Raw genomic sequence first — 11,549 nt, 5'->3', positions numbered from 1 at the left:
TTGAAAAATCAAAATATTTAGCTTCTATTTCTATCAAAATTTACACATTTTCCACATCAAGAATTATATTAGAAAGAAAAATAAAACAAATACAATAGAGAGCATTTTTGAAATAGCTATTTTGAAGAAGGAAACACAATATTTGGCCACTAATTAAAAAAATACAAAATCTAACCATTTATTACATGTAAATACTATTTTGCCCTTAATTAGGGCGGACCGGATTCAGGTCGTAATCGGGTTTGCCAACCAAAAAAATTTTTAAGTATATGACATTAATGACATTAATATGACCATAAATACCATTCATGCAACACTACATAAGATAATATATAACACTAATATGGCCATAAGTACCATTCGTGCAGCACACTAAATAGAGAATCCAAACCCTAAATGGATAATATAAACACTAAATAGATAATGTAAACCCTACGAGGAAGTGTTCAAAAATATCATATAAATGTACCCATCTGAATAATATCATCACAAAGGTATATGACACTAATAGTACTAATATGACCATATGTACCATTCGTATGACACTAATGGCACTATGACCATAAATACTTTTCGTGCAGTACTGAGTATATGACACTAATGGCACTAATAGTGTCATGTGTGCCTAACCCGCACGCAAACCCGAATCTGGTCTGCCCTAATTAAAGGCAAAATAGTCCGAAAATGTAAAAAATGGATAGATTTTGTATTTCTTCAATTAGTGGCCAAATATTGTCTTTTGTTCTTCAAAATGGTCATGCAAGTATATTATTTCAATACAATATATAATACAGAATCTCGTATATATCAGGGATGAGTTTTGGTGGTGAAGTCGAATGTAGGTACCTCGGAATCAAATCCATGGATTGCTTGGTAAGTTAGACGAGCAACTATGTGCCTATATGGATCATTCTCTCTCTTCTCCTTCAAATAAGCAAGACATTTCTCAACCTCACTCTTCACTTCCAAATACAATTCTTGAGCTTTTTCTCTGCTTCTCACTTTCTGCTTCCTTCCTACACAAACAAACAACCAAAACAATCATATAGAAACATAGAAGCTGCTGCATTTGAGCATGCAATACACAGACCTTCCGTTTCTATAGGCTTCCCGAATAAGAAATAAAAACGGCCAGGAACTTTGGGTATGATGACTGGAAGGTGAACGTTTTCGTTTGCTACCTCTCCTATAGCATCGCTCCTGTGATCAGACATGTTCATTGTATAATCTACTTGATGTTTTTAAGGATTCAAAAGATTAAGTAGTGGCCGGTGCATGTGGAGACATGGGGATATAACAAAGGGGAGAGATACCTCAACTTCACCACCTCCTCCGTTAGCTCTTCTATAGCATTTTTTATATATGGAATGCGTGTCAGATCATTGTAATCCAAGAGTAACTGATGGAAAGATCGATAGAAGGTTAAGAGTGTTCGTGTTTTCAGGTTGAAGAATGGGAAATAAGTGCAACAAAGAGGAGCAAAGAGACATAATTCAAACTTACATGACCAATATCATCCTCTCCAACAACACCAAAAGGCACGATTTTGGCTCCAAATTTAGCCGCAACCCTGACAAACTCAGGTTGTTCTGGCCAGAATAGTTTGTATTCCTCACCCTGAAATTTAAAGACAGCTGAGACAAATTTCATGAAAATATATTAAAGAAGAAACATACTCATCAATTTCATCAGATAATATGCAAGGCCACTTCGTATCACCTTGCGATGAAGAGACTCGCGCATTCCTCCAGGATAGAGTAGAACATGAGAATTTGAAGAGAGAAGCCTGTAGAAATTAGTTGCTGATACCGGAACTGCTCCCATGATCTTCATATTATCGAAGGCTGACAAAGGTGGTGGTATTATTCCTTCTCTTAACATGGTGAACACCATCGGATGTGTCATTCCTCGTAATAGAATGTTCCTTTCAATCCAAAAACGGGCCAGAAGAGGCACAACTTCAAAGCCAAGCATCATATGATAACCAACATATAGCACTGGTCCTTCAGAAGGAATTCCAGCCAGACTTCTAACAATGTCTCCATTTTCCAAAGTTGACAGGACCACAGGATTGACGGCAGTTTCAATCCATCTGCTTAAATATAGTCAGTGATGACACCAATACAGCAATACTATTACGTGCTGGAGATGGATCAAAGAGCTGAGATGGTTTTGAAACTAAACAAAAAATAATGAACTCACACCAGAAATGAGGTGCCTGTACTGGATTCAATTTTACCTTTGTAATTCATAGATTCTCCAAAATTCAGAAGGGGTTGGCGGCAAGTAATCTGAGACATAATTGTGGCGTTCTCCACGTCTGTAGAAACTGGCACCAGTTAAAATCGAGGCCAAACTGAAGCCGTGCTCCTGCATCTCCTGAGATCAACATATGCAAAATGTACCATGATGTAGCAAACCTCAAGAGCATAATGTAATAGATCTATGTTAACATAATCTTTTAAAGATATTATGTAGGTATACAATTGTTGCTTCCCAGAACAACTGACCAATTGGCATTAATGATTCACAGGTGGTTTGCCTCACTCCTATATCTACTCTTCTGTCCCTAATTCTTAATAACCTTATGTTTACAGCTTTACCGAACTGGATGGCATCTTCATTTCTAATAGAGCTCTCTATTACAATAAAGCGAGCAATTCACCTACCAAGAAGAGGGCATGGCCACTGTTTGCGAATAGACGAACTTGACACTTTTGCAACACCTGACAAAGTCTATTAGCTTCATCTCTACTTGGAAGCAACTTATCTTGTCCGCTGCAGAGTAACAATCAGCTGCGTGATGAACAGTAAACTTCTAAATACAACATGGATATTGTTGAAGAATAAGAAATTGGATACTGACAACAAGATGAACTAAAGGGTGAGAAGTAGAATATGATGGATCAGTATTAAAATTAATATTTCAAGAAATCGAGGAAAATTTAGCTTTATTGATAGTTGATACCATCAAATCCAGAGAGATGGGAATAGGTTGACAACCTTGCAAGTATCAATGTTTGAGCTTTCACTGCATGAAGTCGTGAATTGGCAAATGCAGCAGCTGATTTGAGCAAATTCAGCTTCCAGCAAAGTGTTTCCACAGTGAATAGCTTTGACATAGTCTATGAGAAAATACACAGCTTAGTCAGTGGGAACTAAGTTGATCCAGATATAATTCTACAGAAATTTTCTGCAAATGGTCAGTTGCTCCAGAAATTTAAACATAGAATTAATAGTTGGATAGGCAAAATATTATTCCATATGAGAAAATAGTTTTTTTGGAGTAACTTCTCAGGCAAGTCAGCATATAATAACACAAACAGTGTGACTGAAAGTACAGAAGCAACTGGCCCAGATAGCAATGAAGTTGTAGAATAAAACTGAGGCATATACATTCATCACTGCTTTCATGTTTATGCTACGAATAGGGATCTTACAGAAAGATATGAGGAGATTGCTACACTTTCCTGAGATAACACCTCAATCACTTGGTCCAAGGGAAGATGTTTGCTCATTGCTGCTGCCACCATCTTTGCAGGATTGCCTAATTAACAAAAAACCTCGTGTGAATACAAGTGTTGTTAGCTCAGCAAAACATTAGCCATTTCCATTGTAATGTTCTTATAGACAAAAACTCAAAACATATGGAGTCAAAGAAAAATAAAGAATATTAACCTAACAGTAAAGTTAGGACATAAGGCAAGCTGGAACTGAGCTTCTCAGGCATCATTGCTGACAACGGCAATAGAGTTAGTGGTTGCAGCAGAGATTTTCCAAAAGATGTGGCTGCGCATAACAGATTGAGCAGACAAAAGGTTCAGTTGCTAGGTTCTATTCACATAATGATTTGTAACAATGCAAGAACTACCTGGATTAGCCAAGATTAAGGGAAGATCAATCTCTGGATTACAAGCAGCAACAGCAAGCGCAAGGCATGCCCCGAAAGATTCTCCAACAAGATATATAGGTCTATTTGGAACACGCAAATGCTCTGTCTTAACAGTACTTTCGACAAACTTCACCAAGTCTGAGAGATGAAAAATAATCAGTAGATAAGTACACCATTCACTTAGCTTCCTCCAAGGGGGACATTTCTTTTTGAGATTGCTAGTTTTTAATAATGAATTTTTGACAAAAACCTGTCAATGGTGTTCTGTCCTTGAGGGGGATGTGCATGCACCATATATCAAAAATCCTTGTGCGACACAAAAGAGAAGCAATTAAATTATAAATGTGGAGTTCATTTATGATACTACATTTATAATATTATTCTATACTATAATACTTCATGTAATGGAGAACAGAACTCACTTTCCAAGTCTTTCATGCTCCATCATAAGTCCCAATCCTACTCCATCTACCCCTGCAAAATTGGAACAAAAATTTGATCACAACTACTTTTATTTTTCTGCAATTTACTTCACTGAGAAATCCAACCTAAAACTATAACCAATCACAATATGCAGCACGGTTTAGTTTCACTATCCCACAACGCTTCGGAAAATGATAAACTGAAAAAAATAATCAAATTAAATAAGCTAACCAGGTAAATAGAGCAAAAGAGGAGAATCCTTCAACTGCGATCGGCATTCCAGAGGTGAAAACCATCGCGGCGGGCCGCCGTCCGATTTACTAATGAACTCTCGACACTGATCAAAATAATTTTTCAAACTCGACAGTCCGTCATCCGACTCGGCCTCCGGCTCGCGACCTCTGCCGCCACTCGGTGGTATCTCCTCCGCCGGCTTCTTCCCCACAGCGCTGCTATCGGAGACGGAAGGAGCTAATTCTCGCGGCTGTTTCTCTTTCCGAACCGCTGATGCATAAACAGAGAGCTCAGGCTTTGAAATTGACCTAAATTTTCCGGTGGTCGGGGATGCATATCTTTGGCGGAGGGTCAACGGCCAGATAACGGCGGCGAATGCTGCGGTGGCGGCCATGAATAGTATATGTTAAATTGTTGCGATATTTTTCTGCATTGTGACTTGTGAGAGCGGGTGCGAGTGTTTGAATGCGGTGAGAATAGTAGTGAGAGACTGAGAGATGATTTGCTTATTTTGGTAGGAAAATGACAATCATTTCCATAAATGTCTATATATAATTATTACACTAACACTATATACAATTAATTATCAAATAAAAAAAATATTAAATAAAGATAGAATTTAAAGAATATTCTTGAATTTTGAAATGAGTCACTCACTAAGAAAAAAGAAAAATATTAAAATAAAACACTTACTATTACCATAGAAAAATTCTGGGTGAAAAAGTTGATGATCAATTGACACAAAGTAAAACTTAGTTAGTAAGATGTTTTGATTATAACTAATCGATTGGAGGTTTGAATTATTACAAAAAACAAATGAGAAATTATTATTGATCATTTTTATAAAGAAAAAAAAATTGATGAATGACTTATTTTTGTTTATTTTTAGTAACGTTTTAAATACTCTTAGATTATTCTTTTATATATTAAATTCTAATAGGTGTGTTTGGTAGACTAGTTAAGGTTGATTTGTTTATTTATCTGGTGTCTACCGCATGTTTGGTAGCCAAGATTATTTAGTGTGAAAGCCCGAGGTTGAGCCTCGGCCCGTTGTAAATTCTCAGTTTAAGCTTCGTAATTAGACACTCCAAATTGGTGAGTTTAAAATAATCTAGGTGCTACAATACTGTTTAAAATAATCACGTTTTCAACTTTACTCTTTTTTCAAATTCAAAAACACAATTGACAACGAATTTTGCGCGACATTTTGTGAAGCCCTTCTACCTATTTTCAATTTCCAGAGGAAAACATCCTCCTCCGAGCGTATCATCAAGTTCGTCTCCACTTTCTCTTGCTCGGGCAGCGATAAAGACAACTCTGGTGATGAATTTTTGGAGAACTTCATCAGGTTTCTTTTGGTGGCTGCAACCACAACAAATAAGACTACGAGATTCAGGGTTTGCGAGATTGTTTCTGGGGTGCGATTGAGTTCTTTTGTCTGTATCGTCAGTGTTTTTGATTGTTTGAATTTTCGTTGGGGTTTATGTATTTAAGTTTTACTAAAATTCCTTTTAGTTAAGTTAAACCTCAGGCTGAGTAACTAGAATTGCAATCAAAAGACCTTAGCATTTATGATTGCATTCTGCTTTCTCTCCCCAGTATTTGTATATTTGGAGTTTAAAATAGACATTTTAGAAGGGATTCAAAAGAATTTATATTTAAATTAGACCAGTAGCTTTTAGTATTCCTAACAGATTCATTTTCTGAGAGTGAACAATGTTATTTGAATTTAAATTTTTTATTTAATCATAGATAGTAAATGCCCATCTCTATTACTATATATATCATTATGCGGTTGTCGGATGATATGGTAGGCTTGGCAAGATAAGGCTTGTTAGTTTTAAACAAAAGGGCCCATTGCAGATAAGGGTTGGTGGGAAATCTAATTGTGTGTTTGATAGATCAGTTTATAGGCAAGATAAAAATTATCAACTGTTTGGTAACAGTTGTAATCTGTTTGATTAAATTGTAAAATTACATTTATATTCTCCCCTAAATTACTATGCCAAGCAAGATCTCCTGCTTTTCGACAAGGCGATCCGCTCATTTACTCACCGTTAGGCCAATCAAGACCATTCATGAGAAGACAAAAGCACAAGCAAGAAGCTATGACAAATAAAAATATGATGTTATGACAAATAGATGAAGGTCATACGCCATTCTGCTCCAGTGGCAGTTTTTCCATGAACAACTTCTGTTGAGTTATAATGTGAGATCCTATTATAAATCGATGGATTACCTGCACAAGTATGGAAGATGACAAAAAGATATTGTAGAACACACGAAAAAGGTGATAGTATGTTGCATTACTGAGTACGTGAGTTATAAATGACGAGAGAAAGAGATAGAGAGATCTATTTATAGGATACATAGGTCATAAGGGTAAAATAGTAATTTCATCCTCGGATCACGCGATGTGCAAGTAACATGATGACAGAGTTGAAACTGGCATGTCAGGATTTGTTAGCTTTTAGATCTTGATGACATCAGCATATACGAATAAAGCTACTTCTTATCCGAGCAGAACACTCCTTCGATCTCTGCCTGGCTTTAATGCGGGAAGGAAATGTGACACTTTTGAAACTCGTTCTAGACTCATACTTCTCTCTAGTCTTCAGCTCTGGAGATTCTTTAAGTTGACTCAGCCTCTTATCATTCTCGGCCTTCTTCCGCGATGCTTGCTACAGAGCTGCGTATGTCTTCAATGCACTACCCTTAGTACAGAACTGTTGGTTGACTCTGCTAGGGATGTCTTTCCCATGCACTCAATCTGATGTCCCATTCGTTTGTGTACACGTGTAACGATCTCAATTATCCACTTATTCTACTCCTCATCAACTTCAAAATTTCATTGTTCTCTGAATCGTTTGCAAACCGCGCAAGAGACCTGATAGCAAATGTTCAAATTGCAGGGACCTTATCACCCACACGTATCTTCATGCATTCTATCACATCATCCCAAAGTTCACTGCTCACTTTTTTAAGCTTATACTCTTCCACGAATGATATTACCGGAATTATTTATCTTTTGTTACAGGCTTATTACAGATGGTTGCGACCATATATGCAAAACTTTTCGGGACATATAAACTACTAAGTTCACATGAAAATCTTGGGAGAGTTATATACATGTTTATCGGAGTACGACTACCTCAAGTAGTTCAAAACACGAGAAGTAAAACGCCATCAAAACAAGCATGCAATAAAGGCAATCGAGCATCTCAAGGAACTCGATGCATCGGTCCATAGAATTCTCGAGCGAATCACCATCATTGAAGAAGAGCAAACTGACATTAAGGGAGTACATACAGCTCTTCAACCCAATGATGCCAAAAAGGGAGAAGAGACAAAGAAAATGAAAGTTGTATATAAAGGGGAATGAGGTCAGAAACGAAAGACTCGTGAAGCCCCAGCTCAAAAGAAGAGACAAACTCGCACCAACCTACTAGACATGATATCGAATCCTATTGGAGAAGAAGCTGACATCCGAGCTGAAGGACCTTCCACCCAACGAGTCAAGGAAACTACGAAGAAAATGATAGCCAACGAGAGAGCATGGGCAATTGAGAAAGAAAGAAGAAAAGAAACCATATGTGCCGCTTATCTCTCCAATGTCCAAAATCTGGGAAATTTCTCCATTTGAAAGCTTCAGAGTGAAATGGGAGAAAATGTATCAACTGATGAAAGAAAACTCATTTGACAAAAGCTAGAACTACATGGAAAGAAAAACACTTCGGAGAACCCACCTCTGCATACCTTATGTTCACTAAATGGCTTGTAAGATCATGGATTAAGATGTTCGAAGATGACATTCAAATCTATTTTTCTTGGATGATGGAACTGGATCAAGATGATAAGGATTTGATTTCGGTGCAGCTGTACAAGAGATGGAACACACTCTAGCATGAATTTATTATCTGATGTTACTACCGGCACGGACTTTCTGAAGAACATGTTGATGAAGGCTTTTGCCAGTTTATCTGCAACTATCCAGTTGAAGAACCAGTAGATACCGTACTCGAAGTTTCCATGATGAACACCATGAAATCCTTCATCCGAAGAATGTATCCTTCATCATCTTATCATCTTGAAGACTAGAGTAGTCAATAATGAGTTCATCGAGACATGCCATTTTGGTGCTCTGAGGAAAAGAATGTATGCAATGTTTGGGCAACTGACTCCTGAAGATCGGGAAGCCCAGCAAGATGAAGTACGCAGAGCTTGCTAAAGTCTGAAGGCCGAAAACTGATGAGTTGAACTCAACTGAACATGTAATAAAATGTATAGGATATAACTTATCTTTCCATCCCATGTACTTTGTACTAGCATCTTCACTATAAAATCGGTTCAAGTTCACCATGATGACAAACTCTCATTGTCCAGGCTCTGTCTTATGTTTATCCTACTCTAATATGATAGTTGGTTAGAATTATTTGATCTGATGTGATTTCAGGATATGATCTGCTAAAGGAAAACTCCTGAAACTTCGATCAGATTCTATACCAAGCTTAAATGAATAAAAGCTCAGACACCTGAAGACTCTTAGGTACTGATACATGTCTTAAGCTCAGATACCAGAAGACTCTAAAACCAGACTTGATCATAATGTCTTCACTCTGATTCCAGTTCTATTGATGCTGACATCCAAACTGATCCATGCTCTGATACCCAGCCTAGCTGATCAGTTTCACCAGAGTGATGTCAGCTCACCAAGCAAATAGATGTTGCTATTCTATGCTTTACGTATACTGACTTATGCTTACTCTCTATATCAACATGATCATTATCGATATTACTATGATACCTTAAGAAATTTACTCTTATTCCTGATGCTTAGTTCTTACTGTTTTCAGTTGCTCTGATCTCTTGTGCCTTGCTTTCTTTGTGATTGCATAGCTCTGATATCATAGAGTGTCTAGCTTTGTTTTGTTGTTGTACATCATTGCTCTGATATTGTATCTGATGTTTAGTCTTACGAAGTTGTTATATCTTTTGCTCTGATACAGTGTTTAGACTTAGTGGTTTTGGCATAATCAAAAAGGAGAAAATTGTTGAAAAATTTATATAGTTTTGATTTAATACCAAAACCCTTAGGATGATGATCATATGTCAAGGGTGTATCTTGTAGATTGTAGCTCATGTGCTAGAGAGTGTGCATTTTATGTTTACATATGCGGCCTAAAGGTATCAATTGATCAGCTTGATGTTCAGTCTCCAGAACTCGAAGATTTCGGTAAGTATTAGATGACCAACTGATGATCTATCAGCTTGCGCAAACTGGCTGAAGTTTCAGACACTAACACGCACTCAGATTCACTTATGACACATCAGCCCTAAAGTCGAAAGAATAATGTGGAGTCAATCTATATAGCATATCGGAGGAGATCAGACAATTAATGTTGTAGATTTGGCATTTAATGAAGATCCAGCTTTTTCAAGAGAAAACACAAAGATAGTACAAAGATTTTGCACAACGATAGTGTTAATGACTTTTGCTTACTTTGATTAATTTTTCATTAGCATAAAAGCACCCACCCAACCGAATTCATCACGATTCATTTTTCACCAAATTTTAACAGATTCACCAATCTACAAAACTGAACTTTAACTTCCGCAATTATTCTCACAAATTACCATTCATCACCAACAATTAAGAAATGAAAAGGAAAAAAGGAAATGAAAACTAAGGGGTCTGGCAACAATTAAGAAATGAAAAGAAAAAGAAAAATAAAGACTAAGGGGAGCAGACCGAGTCTGGGTACTTCGAAGGGGCCCTCTCTCTCTTCGTTCCACCTACCGCCGGCAAAAGACTGGTAATTTTTCAATCATTATCTATATCTATATATATATATATATATATATATATATATATAATCTCAACCACTAACATAAATAGCAAATTATGTTTTCCCGCCAAAATCATCTTACTATTTTTTAGAAATAATTATTTTTTTAAAAAAAAAATTTGTTTGTTCTTATTTTCATCTACTTAAGATTATATGAAATATTTTTTTGTAATAATTTTTCACATTGCCCCCAATTTAAGTATCAGTGAATTTTCTATCTTTTAAATATTTTATATTTGTTAGTCATACAGATAAATATAATAAACTATTCAATAAATATTTATAACATTATTAAAATATTTATATTGGTAACAACTATGATTAAAATAGATTTTAAGATATTTATTTATTTAATCTTTCTTGAATATTTAATCAACATATGTAAAATATTTGAAATTTAAGATTAATCAACCATTATGATTGTGTATCAATTAAAATCCCAACAAATCAATTATAGCATAATAATAGCACTATAATTTATTGTATTAGTAATTTTTAATCTCTTAAAAATTTTATAGGTAATAGTTATATTATATATATAATTTTTTTTGAATAAAATATGCAATAACACATTTTTGTATAAATTAAATGATCACACATGTTCAGTAAATGTAAATAAAATATTTAGTAAATGTATGTATTACAGATTTAACAACTGTGTTGAGTTGTTTAGAATAGGATTCGCAGGGCAAAGGGTATTTAAGAGACAATGGGAGAGTCATGTGTACGAGGTTGGGATGAGTAGAGTAGGATTCGTGGGGTCAAGGGCATTTTGGACCGAAATTGTAAAAAATGACCATAATTTGTATTTTTCAGATGGGTGGCCGAAAATTGAGTTTCATTGCTCAATATGGCTATATGAGTATATATTCTCTAATAATAGTATAGAAGGGGCAAAAACATCAAAATATTCTAAATTATAATTGTTTAAAGAAAATAACTCATAATATTAATATTATATGCAATCAAATTAGTTCTCATCCCGCGTCGATAAAAATATACTCTATCCATCTCAATTAAATAGACTTATTTTCTTAATGAATAAAAATTATTCTTTAAAAGTTCTAGAAAATCTTTTTTGCTTAGTAGGATCCTTAAATAAAAAATATATGGATATTTTAACTAGCTAATAATGTTCGTTGATAAAAATATGT

The 11,549-nt window shown here is 35.6% G+C and overlaps 1 protein-coding gene across 1 annotated transcript; it reads right to left on the bottom strand.

Annotated features, from left to right (window-relative positions):
* Positions 1-5,067, bottom strand: LOC131015971 (phytyl ester synthase 2, chloroplastic-like). Its single transcript, XM_057944489.1, has 14 exons — positions 4,547-5,067; positions 4,315-4,366; positions 4,143-4,198; positions 3,872-4,030; positions 3,679-3,789; positions 3,441-3,547; positions 3,004-3,125; positions 2,670-2,778; positions 2,240-2,379; positions 1,720-2,092; positions 1,504-1,617; positions 1,314-1,399; positions 1,091-1,200; positions 1-1,016 (listed from the first exon to the last, which is right to left on the bottom strand). The coding sequence occupies exons 1-14, from the start codon at positions 4,941-4,943 to the stop codon at positions 808-810; spliced, it is 2,145 nt and encodes a 714-aa protein (XP_057800472.1). The 5' UTR covers positions 4,944-5,067; the 3' UTR covers positions 1-807.
* Positions 5,068-11,549: the final 6,482 nt, after the last annotated feature.

Source organism: Salvia miltiorrhiza, chromosome 3 (genome assembly GCF_028751815.1).
Source record: "Salvia miltiorrhiza cultivar Shanhuang (shh) chromosome 3, IMPLAD_Smil_shh, whole genome shotgun sequence".
NCBI lineage: Eukaryota > Viridiplantae > Streptophyta > Magnoliopsida > Lamiales > Lamiaceae > Salvia > Salvia miltiorrhiza.
Note: the sequence above shows the minus strand (reverse complement) of the source record. Positions and strands in the feature narration are given on the sequence as shown.